The 18,529-nt window shown below is 30.4% G+C and overlaps 1 protein-coding gene across 2 annotated transcripts in view; it reads left to right on the top strand.

The window, feature by feature from the left end:
• Positions 1-18,529, top strand: part of LOC118196171 (solute carrier family 12 member 9) — a 55,115-nt gene that overhangs the window by 10,781 nt on the left and 25,805 nt on the right. For both annotated transcript variants that reach the window (XM_085821893.1, XM_085821894.1), the window contains exons 4-7: positions 1,388-1,522; positions 7,844-8,128; positions 11,370-11,477; positions 14,548-14,659. In XM_085821893.1, coding sequence (XP_085678019.1) covers positions 1,388-1,522; positions 7,844-8,128; positions 11,370-11,477; positions 14,548-14,659 — 640 coding nt within the window. The remainder of the gene's footprint in view (positions 1-1,387; positions 1,523-7,843; positions 8,129-11,369; positions 11,478-14,547; positions 14,660-18,529) is intronic.

The raw sequence follows: 18,529 nt of genomic DNA, 5'->3' as shown, positions 1-18,529 counted from the left end.
GAAGAAAGAAAACCAAGAAAGCCACGCGCATGGAGAGGCTAAATACAAGTTGGTGTCTGGTAGTGTTGTTTCATGATGGATAGGTGGTTAAAATATGAGAATAGGTCTGAGAAAAGTTTTATTATCTAAATCAGATATTGTAACATATTACATACAATACAAATACAAGACACATAAAGAGATGCAAATGATAAAATAACATATATACACTATATACAGGAAAATTTGTGAAAGCCAACTATGTAGTAAAATTATCGTCACGGGTGAAGTGAGCTGCATAAGGTCTGATGCAACTGTCCTCTCTCAGTGGAAGATAATCAAAAACTTTAAAATGACGTAAAAAGTCACATTGTTAGGCTTTGTCGAAAAAGTTCTTGTTCATTTTATGGAGGTATTTTTCAACAGTATCCAGTTTAAGATCCCTGTGAAGAGTGTCGTTTGACACATAAAAATGTGCATTTGTAATAAGTCTCATAAACTTATTTTGTAGAACTTGCAGTTTATAAAGGTCTTTAGTTGTAACTGTAGCCCAAGCAGGGGATGCATAGGAAAAAATTGACCTAATAATGGCCGTATAAAGGTGTCTTTTACGGGAAAGATCCAGTTTAGAGTATTTACCCAGTACGGGTGCAAGATTGTTCATTACTGTGTGAGCTTTGCTTCTGACTTTAATAATATGGTCTTTCCATTTGAATTGCTTATTCAGGACTACACCGAGGTAAGTAGCTTTTTTAACTTCAGGTACAATAATATTGAAAATTTTAAGTTTTCTTCTAGCAGGAGTCATTATGCGTTTTTTATTAATTAGCAGAAGTTGTGATTTTTGAACGTTGAAGAGAAAATTTTTCCATTTTCTTTTTAAAAAAATATCTAATTTTTTTAAAGTTCGGTAGGTTGGCAATATCGTATGAGAAGTTTGAGATGGTCTCTAAAATGCTATGTAATTTTTGGGTGTTTAAAATGCTATGTAATTCGCAATATAAATGCATGCAGTTAGTCACACTTGTGTTAAAATTTAGAGTATGAAAGGTAATGGGAATAAACATCGAAATAATGTCTCCCTTCGAATGGCAAGGCAAACATGCCATTTTCATATTTAAGAGTAAGCAAAAAAGAAACCTTAGGTTGGCATAGATTTTGAACAAAACTATATTGATTTCTAGAGCATAGGTCCCTCTTCCTTAAGAACAAAAATTTTTTTGCCACTTTTTGCACCACCCCCCCCCCAAAAAAATTTTGTTTTTCCTTTTTTAAATCTGTATTAATCTAATGTTTTTTTTTTTTTCCTTTAATTTTTAATCTGGCTTCCTGAGTTAATTTTTGTATTTTTAATTAAAGTATAAATATAATTTGTATTGATGTGACTTATTTCCTTCATAATTCAAAGTTATGATTAGTCGAGCTCTTGGACCAGAATTTGGAGGCAGTATTGGTACACTCTTCTTTCTTGCAAATATTTTTTCTAGTGCTTTATATATTGCTGGTTGTGTGGAAGGTTTAGTGGATAGTTTTGGACCTTCAGGTAATATGATTTTAGTATATTCATGTTGCTTAAGAGCATTTCCATATATGTTCTGCTATGTATAAGTGCAATCTCTGTGGCACAGCTTAACAATTTTTTAATAGAAGAAAAGGAATAAAGATCTATGATTGCTAAAAAAATATGTATTACATACGGGCATATTATTACATTTACTTTGCAGTTAAATTATATATTTGATTCCAAAAATATATAAAAAGAAGCCTATTTACAAGTTGTGTTTTTTTTTTTTTTTTTATTTTTATTTTTTTTTATTCTGATGGAAATTTTATGGTGTCACTTTAAGAATAGATTCAAAGCAATTGTTTCCTTTAACAGTTTTGTGGCCTAATACTGTATTCCTGCAGAAATTTTACCTTACTTCCTTCTGCTGCAGCCCACCAGCGGCCGAGCGGTAAAGTCGCTGAACACTGGTAGTTCGGTCCGAGGTTCAAATCCCGCGAACGGCATGGCTGCATAGGTGTTTTCGTGGTTTTCCCCATGTGTAACGTGTATATGAGCCAGTTTCCCTTAAAAAGTCCTCCACAAAGGCATCCCTCCCCTTAGACAGATAGCCCTCGAGGCTTTGCCGTAATTAAATAGCCTAACCTAACCTCCTTCTGCTGCAAATCTCACAAGTGAATATTTTTAAATTGAATTTGAGCAAAAATATCATGTTTTATCTATTAAAAAAAACTTTAGAATTTGGAGTACAACCAAAAGAATGTGTAAAAAATGATTACATTACTTGTTTAAATCAAAGAATTGTTACGTGCATAGTTGCCCGAGTTTGGCACGTTTTAAAAATTTGGTGACTTCTTTTAACTCTTTCGCATCGAAATCGCCCGTAGCGCCCGTTCATTCAGGCAATGGCAAACCGCCCGAATGCCTCGTTTATTTTCTACCTAGTTCTTTCCCCTCCACGTTAGTGTATGGCTCATTGGTTTCGCGAGTTGTTAAAAGACATGTCAATCATTCTTTTGAAGCAAATAAAGGAGAAATACGGAAAGCTATTGACGTTCGCAGGTGCAATCCGGCCCTAAGGTGAAACTGCGCACAATGGATGAATGGATGAAACCGCAAAAGGGGGAAAGGAAAACCATTCCAAGACAAATTCGTAAACACGGGCGTTTTCGATGTTTGTTGAAAACAGATTTGGTCGTCTCTCGATGCGAAAGAGTTAAGATGATTGTACTAATATGTATATACGAGCGTAGCAACAGAATTCAGATGTTTATGTCCTTGCTTTTTGTTAATGATACAATTAAAACCATTAAGTTTTCTATTAATGGAAGTATTAGGTCACTCACTAAATTTAGAAAGTTGCGAAAGTACTTTTGTTTTGCAATTGAAAATATGTTTATTTGACGATAATTTTATGAGGAAAAAACTGTACGTTTATGAAGAGTGCAAAATATTTCTTTTCATCAGTTATAAAATAATAAAGTAATTAATCAGTAATAAATAATAAGCTTTATTTATATTGCTTTAAGTTAAAGTAAAATAAAAAGTTGTTTATAACTGAAATTAAAATAATTATCTTTAAATTTTCTCTCTATTTCTTTTTTCATTGATTTTAGCAATTTGAAAAGTGCAAATAAAAGAAAAAGGAGATGATTTATAAGTTTAGAAATATAAGCAAATAATGTGAAAATTGAGTAGGAATACTTAATGATTCTGAATCTGATGATAATTTCAAAGCAGTACAGTCAAAAGTCATTAATTCGGACACCCATAATCCGGACCTCAAAGCTAAAAACTTTCTGCGCATGCGCAGCGTTTACACATGCGCATAGACATTTACGCGTGCACGTAAGACCTTTACGACTGCGCATATGCGTGTGCGCAAGTGCAGAATACATTTTCGCGTGCGTGTTTTATATATAACGGAGGGTATAAGCTAAAATTATCTAATTATCTATCTCAGTTAATGTTGAAGATTGCGTTGTTCCTTAATCTTCGAATTGGATCCTGCTTATTATTTTTTGCAGACTGTAAGAGCAATTTTATAAAAGTAAACTTGAACTTTCGATTATGTCAAATATAATTTCCGATGCTGGAGCTCCCAAAGGATCTACAAAACGAAAGTATGTTTCGATGTCCATCAAACAAAAAGTGGAATTGCTGCAAAAAATGGATAAAGACATGAAGAAGGTGACAGAGAGGTTAGTGAAAACGAAAAAATTTCGATTGACAAGTTAGTCTGTATTCTCGGCACAGCAATTATGGGACTTGAACAGTAACTAACAAGAAATTATGTCTGTTTATAGAATTAAAGAGAAAGTATTATCACATAAAACGAAGCAACTTAAACAACTTACATTGAAAGAAATGTTTAATAAAGTAAACAAATAAATATTAAGCTTTTTTTTTTTTTTTTTTTTTTTTTGTAAATTTTGATACCCTTTAGATCATAATTGTTCTTTATTTCGTAAATTACGGTTTCATATTTTTAATTTTAAAATTTCTGCATGCCATCTTAACGAGATTTAAACTGATAATCTATAATCTGGAATCGCCGAAGTCCTGACGAGTCCGGATTAACGAATTTCGACTGTATTATTTTTGGGAGCAGTTAATATATCATTGTCTTATTCATACAGAGATATGAAGTTTTCTATTCATTGGAAGTATTTTGTATACAGTACCGAATCCAAAATCTGGGATATGCAATATCCAGAATGAGCCACTGGCCATACCACTAGCAAAGATTTTTTTTTTTTTTTTTTCCAATAAAGTTTAGGAATGAAGAATACTAATTAAAAGAAACTATATGTGCCATAAAAAAACAGTTTTTTCTCCTGGCTAACTAGATTCTTATATATTGCTTTCAAACATCTGCTGGCTAGGTAATCACACCATGGCCTATGATATTATATTGAGTGATATTAGCAATAACCACACTTTCAGCACTTGAAGCGGTTATGGGAAGAAGTAGCATTTTTCTATCTGTTCTAAATGTTAAGTGATGCCCTTAAGAAATATTTTTTTGGAGCTAGATGATTTTATTTTATTTTATTGGTATAACTGGTTTTCTCTATTGTTACAATAATAAGAAAGAGAGAAGACATTAATCATATAAACAGTGTCAGTGAAGATATATACAACAACTGATATAAAGTAATAATATCAGTTGTTGTATATATCTTCATTGAGATTGTGCAATATTTATGTATTCTGTGAAAAAAATTCATCTTAAAAATTATAATATTCAAAAAACCTTCCTTTCCCTCTCAATAAAATATGCAGTCTTCTCTGAAATATGCTAGAATTTTAGTTCTTAACATTATAATTAGTTTCTTTAAATTTTCAAATATACAAGCAAGCTTAGCTCAAAAGCACTTAGCTCAAGAATTTTATCGTTATGTCTTACTTTTTTAATGTCTTTTGAGAGTTTTCTCTATTATTGATTTTTTTGGCAGCTTGGTCGTCATTGAACTAAGATTGTGATATTTTTACTTTTGTGCAAAGGCATTTGAAGAATAAAAATGAATGTAATATTGATATTTATAAGCAATGATGAAATCATTGCATTTAAGCCTCTGTTCAGATGATGGATATTTTATTAGGAGTCTTGTAGCCATCAAGTATGCATATTGTTAACACTTATAAGGAATATACTGCATCAGTCTGAAAACTGACATAGAAGATATAATAAAAAGTGGGAGTGATTTATGGCCACTGTTTTTATTTGTTTTATTTTTCACAATAGAACAACTTTCAGAGTTATTTTAAGCTAAGCATTTTATATAACTAAAAATTCATGAACAAACATAAGATACATTATGCTTCACAAATAAAATAATATGTTACAAATGTTTAACAAAAAAATGTGACTTTCATGTAGACTTTTAAGTAGGTTTTATTTGACATCACTTTTTGCCACGTAATTGTAATTGAAATGGTTTTTATAAATTTTTTCACAAATATGTATTTGAACTAAACTTCTTTCAATGGATTCTTGCTTTCATCTTGAACATAAGTTTTCTTAATTTAAAGTTTTCATAAAAGAACTCTTTATTTCATTGATTTAATGGCAAAGAACAGAAAGGACTGGTTTAACTTTTTTTGATAACGTGATTTGAGGGTGGGTGCAAATTTTAGTGGTCAGTATGTGATACAATGGCATAAATAGAGCTTTTGCTGCCCCGTTTAATGCATGCTAAAAAAATGAAATCTGTAAAATGTCAGAACAACATATTGGAAAATAAATAAAAGCTTCATTTTAGAAAGAGAATTGCAACATTTTAAAGTGCTATTTATTTATTTATTTATTTATTTATTTATTTTTCTATTAGAAAAATCAATGATAACATTCTAGTAGTTTGTTTCACTACTCCAGTTGCTCTTCTGTAAAGTATTTGTTAAATACAAGATGCTCATTTTTAGGTCTCTGGTGGTTCTTAACTAATTAGTATCTAAAGAAGCTACTCTCACAACAACTCATACTTAAGCAACAGCAAGAAAAATTTGAAGTAGAATTAGAATATTTCTAATTCTATTTTGACTTTTCAAAGACTGTATTTTAGAATAAATTGTGAAAGTTCAGAGACACTAAGCTTCCACATTCCAGTTTTGCCTTCCCAGCCAGCTAAGAAATAAAGTTCTGAAATAGTTCTTTCTCAATGAAATACTTTCTTTATATATATATCACTAAGATCATAATTTAACTGTCATTTCATTAAAAAGTTCCAATGGAGTAAGGAAGGCATAGCAAGAAAGTAAAGCTGTTGAAATATCCTTTTAATTTCTTTAAATACTATGTCTGGTTTAAAATAATTCTCTCCTCAATTCAGTTTTGTATCAAAATTCAGCATCTCTTGATTCTTGACCTCTCTAATGATTGAATGGATAATATACTGGTAGTTCAACCTGAAGTCAAATCCCAAACAATAAACTGATTGCCTTATATGATTTATCTTGTAGGTAACATAGACTATGTGAAGTTGTATTCACATATGCATGACCTGAGTAGGAGCTAGTGCCTTTTATAATCTGAATATTAGCCAGCCCCCATATTATAATATTGTTGCAGTCCACCATGACACATGTCACCTCATATAACTGTAGTGAATTTTGCTATATTCTTAAGACATTTTGATTATTCTTTCTACCCCAAAGATCCATTATATTTCAAGGAGCAAATGCCACCCCAAAAATATGCCAGCTGCACCACTCATATTAAACTAAAAACTGATATTAACTAAAACTGTTAAAAACATTTGGCCATATCTCATTTTTAAATGCAGGATTTCAAAATGTCTCAATTTAAATGACATAAGATTTTTTTCTTAAATTGTATTTTAAAACAGATCCATGAAAATCAGAATAGACTATACATATTTTTTATGTTTATAAAGTTCAAAGTTTAGAAAAAGTATACAGCTCAGTTGTTGTTGCCATACACCATTGTTGGTCTAATGGTGCCATCTGTATTTGGTAGTTAGAACCAATAATTGTTAGAGAATGCTGCTTGAGATTTTAGATGATGATATCCGCTAATAGATAACACCAAACAAAAAGTTAAAAAAGTTAGTATTCATTGCTATTCTTCAAGTGCCAAGATGTGATCTTTAGATCTTCTTTTACAGTGATACCTCGAATGATCAAGCAAATTATGCATTTTAAACTCAGGCATTGGACTATCCATTGTTATGGCTGTGTGGCTTTTAAAAGCACTACCTTTATTTAATAGTTTAGAATCAGGTTTTGGAGTTTGTGAAATTACTAAGATGCTTACCAATAGTTGTTCATCATTGTTGTCTTAGTGCTGATTTCCAATCTCAAGCCTTCTTTGGCCATGACATTATACCTGAAAATTAAACCAAAAGTACACTTTGAGAATTAAGGTATCCATGTCTTTCACAGTAAGTAGTGCCATTGCAGCTTAAAAAATAAAACAATGTGTATATTTGAAATATATTTTCTTTTAAAGAAGTTTGTATTTTTTATGTGTATTTTTTGTGTATGAATTAATTTAACTTAACTTGCATTATGTTTTTTAGTACCCAGTTTTTAATGAAAAAAATCCCTAATTCTTTCCTTCTGCAAATTTGTATTAGTATGCCCATATCATATTTTGGGATACAAGTTTTAAAATTGTCAGAGGGAAAGAGCATCAGTAATCCTTCTGACTAAAATAATGTAGCTTTTAAAATAAACCATTGAAACAAGTATTTTTGCTAAATTTTTTTATTAAAGCAGATTTCTCATTCATAAAATTCTTGCATAAAAATGAATACTTATATCACAATGTTTGTGTTTTAAGTTTGTTTCTGATTTGCTACATTCTAAAATTTACACTTGAATTATGTCTATTTTTAGGAAGTTTGGAATCTATTTTACCTGGTGGAAAATGGTACAACTTTCTCTTTGGATCCTGTCTAAACTTTTTTAACCTGATTGTGTGCCTTGTTGGAGCATCTATGTTTGCACGCACATCTGTTATCATATTTTTCATAGTAATTTTCAGTACTGTTTCTGTCCTTATCAGTTTTCTATCAGTGCATCCATTTTTTGTTTCCATTCCTGCTGAAAATACCATTTTGAACTTAACTCAGGCTGAATATACTGGATTTAGTTGGCATACATTCACCAGTAATATTTGGGGTATGGAATTTTGTTTATATAAAATATGTATAAATTAGTTCTGTATCAGTATCTTGCTCTTTAGTCTGTAGATATTTCTTACAATTTACTTTATTAGTTTTGTTAAAATTTATTTAAATGTATTTATATTAAAAATTTATTTAAATTATTAAATTATAAATGGGCATCCTTCTTATTTTGTAGCTTTATGATAGATAATATTTAAAATTTCTTTACATTGCATAGATCTGTTCAAATAATTATTCCAAATTAGCAAGAAGAAATAATATAATGTATATAACTGAAAAATAATGTAACATACATAACTGAATATAAAATACATAACTGCAAATTCAGTTACACAAAAGTATGTGTTAATGCAACAACCTTGTTGCAGTTTTGTGATATTTTACAGAAGAAAAAGAATTGTAATCTAAGTCATCATTAAATTCAATAAAAATTACCTATCAGGGTGTAAGAAGACAATTCTAGCAACTTTCTTCAGCAAAATTGCTAAACTGTTGATATTTATCATAAGTCAGTAAACATTATCAACTTATTAAAAGAAAACACACTTTAGCTATTCAAAATACAATGCATGGGTGTACCTGGGTTCTACTGACTACAAAGCTATCTGTTTTCACTATAAAAAAATCAAAGATTTCTATAAACTCAGCATCCCACATAACTTTGGTATTGTACTTCAGCATGATCCCGACAGAAGAACACTTAAATATTGAAGCATGCAAGAAATGACAATGTAGCTTGACTGAAAAATTGTTATATACATAATTTGTGAGAGTTTGATGCATTCTGAAAATTTAGCAACTTCTACTGTGTTGGTTATGATATTGTGTAAGTACCAAAGATACACTCTAAAATTAGTGCTTAAAATGCAGTAAATGAAAACAATATGTAACAATGTGCAGAATACACTTTACAATCATAAACGCTGATTTTGGGTAATTATTAGAACATTATTTTTATTTATAAGTAGAGTTTCATTGAGCTATTATCAGAGAATCTATGAGCCTCACAAACAATTTCCCACAATTACTGCCTAAATGTAACTGATGAAATATTGTTAGAACCATATAGCCTTGTTGTTTGCGGGTTTTTATATGCCTACATGTGCCAGTTTTGTGTGCATTCACGATACCATCCCTTAAAAATGAAGCTTAAAAAAAAAATTTTTTTTTTTTTAAAAACTTGAAAATCAGTCTACGCTGCACTAAAAATTTAAGTGCAGATGTGAATCTCAGGGGTAGCCTCCACTTATGAATACCAGAATATGTTTCATCTCTTAAGAGTATAAAGATTCATCCTGCAATATGTGAAACATACTGACTTGTGAAATATTAAACTTATGAGAAGTAGTTTGTGTATTTATATTTGGGTCATATTCAGCTTTGTGTATGATCACTTCTGTGACAGGTGAATGCACCATTCGTTCTCAACCACTATGTCTCTTTACTTCAAATCTCCTTGTTATACATAATCATTGATGCAGAAGCTCAAATATCTGATGACAGTGCATGGCCTTTTTTGTTTCACTTTCTCATAAATAAAACATCTTCACCAGATTTGTATGATTATAGTGCTGTATCCTATGTTTGTAACATTTCCATTTTAAATGATCCTACAGTGTAAACTTCGACTGATTTATTTGCAAAGAGCTCCCTTTAGTGGATGCCCATTATAATTTTGATGCTTTGTCGTATTGAAAAAATAACTGCTTTTTGTTTATTTGATGCACACTTAAAATTTGTCTAAAGAATTTTAAATCATCCTGTATGTGTGTATGTGTATATATATATTTACATACACATATACCATATTTACTCATGTATTCCCCCCTTAGTTATTTTAGCATGAGATTCAAAACATTTTTTTTCTAGGTACTGAAGTAATTTTCCCCTTCTCAAGGTGTTCAGAAAGTGAGCTTCTCTAAATTTTAAAATGGAATCATCCACATAGTGTTTGAGTTCATCTTACTAATTCACTTGCACATCAATTTTGGGTGCATGGGCTCTGATTGATGAAACAATAATACGGAAGAGCTTCAAGAAAACAGGCATATATAATGCTGTTGATGAATCTGAAGAATATTGAATATGAGTAGACAGTCTGAATACAGGGAATTTGTTCTCCCCTTCCCAATGCCAGGCTGTAACTGTTTATAGGCTTGGCCACTACTAAGGTCGGAAGCAGAGGTCTCTTTATTATGGAGGCACCTAATAGATGGAAGGATACAGAGAAATAGAAATGAGGATATTTCATTACATAATGTATTGTTAATATTACTATGCATTTTTGTTATAATTGCTAATTGTAATTTTACTAGCATTATTGGAATGTAGGTTTCTTTTAAATAAATATTGTGATAGTTACTAGTAGTTTAACCATGAATATTTTTCATTTGTTATGTTTTTACTCTTAACAGTATCCTTTAGACCAGGGTTTCTTAAACTGTGGGTCGTAACCTCCAAGGCGGTCACGGAACCTGTAGCATGGGTCGCCAAAAATTTTAGCAGTTTTGATATTTCTTCAACTTATTATGATATTTTTACAATTACCAAATATTTTTACACAATGTGTCTGAAAATAGATAAAGATAAGACAATGCAGACAAAGAAAAAAATGAAAACATTTTGACGCATTCTTTCTGTAATATAAACGTTCATTTTCCTTGCTTTACAAGTGACGCTGTCATTTTGTCTTTACTTATTTAAAACCTTCGAATTTTTTTTTATATCTTAAAATTAGAAATTAATGTTAATGACCTAAAACTACAATAGTATGTTACAGTACAAGTGAAAAAATTGACAGTTTCACTCACTCGTGTGTCAGATTTGTGCAATACTTATGGGTCCCACAAAATGTTTGTAAATATTTTGGGGTTCTGGAGGCTGCAAAAAAATTTCAGTGATGAAAAGGGATCGCGACTGAAAAAAGTTTAAGAAACTCTGCTTTAGATACTAAAAATTGTGGAGGACACAGTTACAGTAAGAATGCATAGTTTTTCCATAATAATTAATTTTTCCCTCTCAGTTTCTGTACGATAAAATCAGTAAGAAAAGGGGGCAGGAATACTTGAGTTAATATTTATGCAGCATGTATTATGAAGACAGAAATTAAGTGAGGGACATTGTACAAATAACTATATTTATCTGGAGCCTGGAAATTAAATGAGGTTTAATTTATTGTAAGTGCTGCTTATAGGCATTTTCTTGTGTATAATAATTTTTATTATCTTTATTAGAAAATTATGGGAGAGATTACACAACTGGCAAAATGACAACTTTTGCTACAGTTTTTGCTGTGATGTTTAGTGGTGTAACTGGAATCATGGCTGGAGCAAACATGTCTGGTATTTAAACTTTACTTTTCTGTATAGTTTAAGTATATAAGTATATGTTTATTCTTAAAGCAAATTAATAGTGAATCTCAGTAATGATGCTACCCACATTATGCACTACACATAATATTGCAACAAGGTAGTACATGGGATCCATAATGTTATTCTCATTAAAATAAAATGTAAAATTCTTTTCCAAATTTATAAGTTTTTATTTTTAACTTGTGTACTTCAAAGTTTCTTAATAAAGTATTTTATTCTTAAACTTTAGAAATAAGGAAAAGTGCAAATTGAAAAAGGTCTGAATCAATAGCAAAATAACTTGTAAAAACTTAAACTTATTGGCTTTACAATTCATTTAAATATTATTAGTCCTTAAAAATTTGATACGAGCTATGTTGATTGAAATTATTTTTGATTCTACATGTTTGTTATCAGTTCCACAAATTAGATTTTAGATTCAAGTCTTCCACATATAGATACTGAAAATTCAGTTAGATTTTGATAGTGGGTAGGAAATTTGATACAATTTTCTTCCATCCCATATCAAAACCTTCAGTAGACAACAAGAGTAACTATAACTTGTCAAGTAAATATCTGCTTTCTTGTTGCAATCATATCATTAACCTTCAGCATGCTTGTTGAGATGTGAAACAGTTTTCCCAAATTTGTGATTAATTGTTTTCTTTAAAAGTTTCTGAAATTTAACAAATAGCAAAATAGATGCTGTATGATGTATTTATTGCTACTGTTCTAACAACTGCTTTTAATTTACACAGCAGGAGATACGTACATGATATTCACCAAAAATAGAAAATTATGTTAATCAAGTTATCACCATAGTTTGGTAGCAAATGAAGTACACTAAGAATGCTATATGGATTACATTTGAACTTGTCAAAGCTACCAGTTCGGGATAACACACAAGAACTGGAAACTTTTTATGAATTATAATAATGTTTAAATCACTAAATGCATTTTTAATATAGCAAGAATTATGTGTTTGTATTCAATTTAAATACTTAATTATAAATTTTTAGAGCAAGTTTTCTAGGACTTCTGTGTGTACAAAAAATTATTTCATTTGATACCTGATGCCACATATTATGTTCTTTCTTTTACAATATATCATTGATTTCCAAAGATTATTTCCAGCAAAAGTTTGAAAATTTTTATATATTCATTTCATGTTGAAATCTATGGCTCCTTTTGCTGAATTTCAGGTTAATAATTATTTTTACACATAAGTATGTAGGTCCATAGAAATCTAGAACTATTCCATCATAGTTCAGAAGTTTTTAGTAATTGCGTTCTAAAAGTCGTTATTTTTGTAATTTCCCTTTTTTCTTTATACTTGACATTTTGATGGAATGTATTAAAATTCATCTTTAATATGTCATATGTCATAACCATGAGGATTTCTATGATTGGATTAAACATTCTTCTCCTGGAAATCAATAATATTATGAGTATGCCTTTGGTTGTTTTTCTGCAGACGTTATCAAAAATATGAAGAAACAAATTTTGAAAATCTTTAAAACCTAACACTCATATTTTTTAGGACATAGTTATAAATTAAAATAAACAGCTAGCTCAATATTTTAAACTTAAAAATGAATAAAAGTCTAGTTGATTTAGATTATAATCAAATTCCAGTTGATTTTTTTAAAATTGTATAATTTATAATTTTAATCATTATAAATTGAACTGTAAATCTTCCAATGCAAGTTTTGTCAAATTTATGTTATGAAAAGAAAGAGGTTAAGATGTGCTATCTAGCCTATTATTGATTAAGTGGGTAAAATGCTAGGGCTTCTACATAGAATTAAAATGCTGGTGAATATTTTGGCTGTATGGGGGGTTTTATGGTTTTTTCCATGTGTAATGTTAGTATGGGCCAGTTTCCTTTAAAAAATTCTCTGCTGATGCATAACTTCCTTGGCAGATAGCCTTCACTTGCTGTGCCTTAACAAAATCAATCAATTTTTTTTATTTTTGTTCAAAATCATTTCAGTTACCTTAAAAAAGTACTGCAAGATAAATTATGTATTCTGTCACATTATTTCGTAATCATGTTTTGAAGAATTTTAAGAGAAAACACAGGAGTTCTATATTTAAAAAAAAGCTGTCAAAAAGTTTATGCATTTCGCTCCATCAAAATAATTTTCCTGTTTCTCGAAACACAGGTATTTTGATTCGTATTAAATTACTAGCTACATAACTAGTTAAACTAATGAAGATTAAGCAACCATATTTTCTTCCCAAATTTTCATATTTAATGTTTCATTTTTTTCAATAAAAAGTTTCTATATTAAGAATACTGGCCTTTTAATGCTGAATTAATTTATATTGCTGTCATGAGTTATCTAAATTTGTAACAGCTGTAGTGTCCAGGAGTTTTAAAATTTCGTCTCATAATGAGAAAATAGGAAAGCCTTAATTGTTAACAAATTGATAAGAGTAATGGCAGTACCGAATTTCCTATTTTGTTCTGATAGTCATGCTAATTTATGCAGTGCTGTTTGTCTTTGCAAAATTGAAATATCCAGTCCTTTAAATTGTACAGCTCACGCTGGTGGCTAAGTGACTAAAACTGTAAAAGAGTGGAATATGTGTTCTGTACTATTGGTGAAACATGATAATTAAATGTTTTCATTATTGTTCTTATGTGTATCATAAGCTTTTTATAGTATCCCTTAAAAAGGTCTTGATTGAGTCACTGTTTTGGCAGATAGCCCTTGAATCCTTTGTCTTTACTAGTTAGCTGACAAACAAATTCATGAATGCAAATGACATTAATGGTGATATTTTATTTAATAGGCATAGAAATTTTATTTCCATATTTAAAATCATTCTGTAAATATTCATATCATATATACTTATTATAGATGTAATGCTATGTAAGTGCTAGAGTACATTTTATTTAATGGATTACTTATCAGGTATTATTGTATTTTTTGTTTCCCTATATTAGAATATATCAGTCAAATTTTAATCTTTATTAATGATCTAGAGAATAAGTTTATATTATTCATGTTTGAGTATTGTGAGATTTAAAAATTAATAATGTAAAATTTTGTAGGGGATTTAAAAGAACCTGGGCGTTCTATACCAAAAGGGACACTTACTGCCATGGCATTTACATTTGTGACATATATCATATTGTTTTTCCTTTCTGCTGCTACTTGTTCTAGGTAAATATTGTCTGCATCATACTGATGATTTTTTTAATTAATATGCTTTCAAAGTGTTTGTCAAATCTGTACATCAGTATGATATCAAAGAATGATGAAATTTATATTTTGCTTTAAAAAAATGTCTGATAGTGTAGTGTTTAAGCTTATAACATTTCTTTCAACCATAAAAATTATCTCAGTTCCTTGTTGTGAAAGATGCATTGGATATGCTATTGCTATACTGCAGTTAATATGGCACATAGAGCATTTAAATTTAAATCTGCTAAGGCCTACTTATATCTTATTTCCAAGCACTTTTGTTTGTAAGCATATGTTATTTTTAAGACAACAGAGTTCGTACGGTCCTTAAAAGTCCTTAATTTTTTAAAAAATGATTTTTGGCCCTTAAAAGTCCTTAATTTGGGCCAAAATGAATAAACGGTCCTTAATTTTGCTCATTTGACATTTCTTATCATTTCTAATTATTGCCATTCTAAGTGTGAATTACGATTTCTCATGAATATGGAATTAAAATTACACGGCTCTTAACCAATCTGTTGGCGGATTTGCATTGCAAACGATTAAAAAAAAAAAAAAAAAAATTAGCTACCCGAACGAAAGTATCGGTGTCTGATTGGCTATTCACCCAATCTTTCGAAATCCATAAATTTAGGCAGATTGTGACGAAAGCATGAAGCCGGAAGTTCTTGAGGCGAAAGTGATGATGAAGGTGCTCGAGAAAAAAAAAAGGAGGGGGGATTCTGAAAATATTTGCCAATTAGAGCAATCCCAACCTGGAAGGCCACAACCCTTCCGACGCCAATAGGAACGAGATGCCTGGAAAGTGCATTTTCAATAAACTGTGGCTTCATCAAGCTGACTTCAAAGACTGGATATTGATGGATGACAATCCTTATAAAGCTGAATGTGGTCTTTGTTTGAAACAAATTTAAATTTCTATAATGGGAGAGTCAGCGCTGAAAATTCACATGAAAATTAAGTTTCATTTTATCATTTCAATTTGTTTTTACACGGTTTTGCTTAGCTTAATTTCTGTGTTTGTTTCAATTAAGCCATAAATTAATTTTTATCACCTTCTACGGAGTTTATTCTCTTTTTCAAATACTATATGTATGGGATATCGTGATTATGAGTTTATTTCTGCAGAGGGTCTGTTATCGATTTCGCGGGAAATCTGTTGGCTGCATTTCGATTTTAGGTCGCCAAGGACAAGTTCGGTAACGTTAGCCGAGAAAAAGTGAAGTTCGGAAATACATTTTGAAGCTGCAATAGACAATTAAGTATTTGGTTTAATCCTGTGCTGTTGATAGTAATGCATTATTTTTGCTAATGGCGATACAATTATTAGTTGGAAACAACTAACTAATTAAAATTTTTTTAGTATTTTTAAAGCTGAAAACAACTAATTGAAACTAATTTTCCTGAATTAACTAGACGCAAAATTAACTTTCATGAATTACGAAAAAGTTATTGGGTAGAAGTTTAACTGAAAATATACATTCCATATATATATATATATATTTATTTATACAGTACAAAGTCCGAGGTCGGGACTTCGGCGATCCCAGATTTGAGATTTTTCCGGATATTAGATCATTTTAAATCTACTAAGATGGCACGTAGAAATTATAAAATTGAAAATATGAAATCGTGATTTATGAAATAATGAAGCATTTATGATTTAAAGGGTATCAAAATTTACAAAAGAAAAGAGCTTAATATTTATATGTTTACTTTATTAAACATTTCTTTCAATGTGAGTTGTTTGATTTGTTTTATCTGCTGATACTTTAGACTAATACTATAGACATATAATTTCTTGTTGAGTTATTAAGTTCCATTGTTCAAGTCCTGTAATTGCTGTGTCGAGAATTCCGAATAACTTGTCAATCAAAATTTTTTCTTGTTCAGTAACCTCTCTGTTACTTTCTTCACTATCGGTAACTGTATTTTCTGGATTTAGAACCATACTACAGATTTCGCCCTCCGTTAATTGATTGATGATTGGGGCATTGTCGTCGCAATGAAAAACTTCTGTTTAACTTCCCTAGATTCTGCCGCCTGGTGCAGCCATGCGAGCTCTGGCACTGGTTCTGGTTTATGTGAATAACAAATCAGTTATTCTTAATTCAGATAGCACTAAATATAATCGTTTGTCCTATGAGTATCATTAACAAAATCTATTTTTAGCATAAGGAAAGAAATTTCTCTTAAATCTCCCCTTGTCAACATTTTAGCGCATTAAACTTAAATCTGTAATCGGATAATACTCTGTTATTTGGCGTCGCTGCCTGAGTCATTACTCAAGTTGTCATCTGTTGATAAACATGCGGTGATGAAAGCAAAATACAATAAATAATGATTCGCAATTTTGTCATCAAGGATAATCTTGGTGTAAAATTAACAAATGTTTCGGTTTGAGATTATGCCAAGCAAATACGCAGCTATGGAGTCAAGTTACTAATCACACAAATTTATGCTAAAGTAATTATTTCTTCAATAATGAGATATTTTATTTAGTGCCAAACTGAGATTAAGAATCGGGATTTCCGACATGTTTTTTTATGATGAGGGAAAAAATCTAATGCGCATGCATAAAGCATACCCCTTCCCTCCAAAAAAGCCCTAAAAAATTGGTTGGTGGTGGCTTTGAGGTCCGGATTTTAGATCATTCCAGATATTGGATGTCCGGATCTCGGAATTTGTACTGTGTATATATAGTAAAAAATGTATACTTTCAGTATACATTTCTTATTTTATATATATATATATTTCTTATTATATATATATATATATATCGATACATTATATGCATATATATGCGATACTTAATTTTACTAATGCCTTGCATGTAATGCCCCTTTTAGCTGCAAAACATCTTTTCCTTCTCAACTGCAGAGTTTCTTCTAACAGTATCATGAATTTTGTCAAGTTAGAAGAACCATCTACTTCAGGAAAAGATGTAACTGCTAATTCAACAACAATAAGTGTAGAAAATAATAAAATAAATTCTTTTCTTTTCAAATATGAAGTTACCAGATGCAGAAATATTATGGGCTTTTAAGTGCATCAAAAGCCACTATTCTTTTAAATCGTGTGATGATATTGGGCCTTTATTCACTAAAATGTTCCCGGATAGTTCCATTACAAAATAGTTTTCATGTGGTGAAAAGAAATGTGCTTTTATATCTGTTATTTTGGTCTTGGCCCTTATTTTAAAACTTTGTTACTAAAGCATTGTAAAAATGCTGAGTTTTTTACATTACTATTTGATGAGACTCTTAATCTGACAAATCAAAAGAAGCAACTAGATATTTATGTGAGGTACTGGCATCACGAAAATAAGGTCAGAACTCAGTACCTTACATCTGCATTTATAGGGCATGCAAAAAGTGAAATTATTTTATCCAAATTTTATGAATGTGTTGAAAAACTAGACTTGTCAAAAAAACTCTTACAAATATCGATGGATGGTCCTGCAGTAAACTGGAAATTTTATGATTTATTGCAACAGGACTTGACAAAGGAATATAACATTCAATGCTTGACATCAGGGACATGTGGTTTACACATTCTTAACAGTGCTTTCAAGCATAGGATGTCATCCACTGGCTGGGACATTCTATCATTCTTATCCTCCTTATATTGGATTTTTAAAGATTCTCCTGCAAGACGTGAATATTTTTTAAGTATATCTGGCTTAAAAAAGCTACCTGTGAAGTTCTGCTTTTACCGATGATTGCAAAATGTCCCAGCAATTGAAAGAACCATTGAAATATGGGATGACTTGCTACTGTACATTAAAGAAGTTGAAATGGGGAAGTTTAAAAAAAATTCATCAAAATCCTTCTCAAATATTTTGGAGGC

The sequence above is a fragment of the Stegodyphus dumicola genome, chromosome 8, assembly GCF_044657685.1.
Source record: "Stegodyphus dumicola isolate Sdum_Otavi_A_Nest chromosome 8, ASM4465768v1".
Lineage (NCBI taxonomy): Eukaryota > Metazoa > Arthropoda > Arachnida > Araneae > Eresidae > Stegodyphus > Stegodyphus dumicola.
The sequence above is the reverse complement of the archived record's forward strand: the minus strand, read 5'-3'. Positions and strand labels throughout refer to the sequence as shown.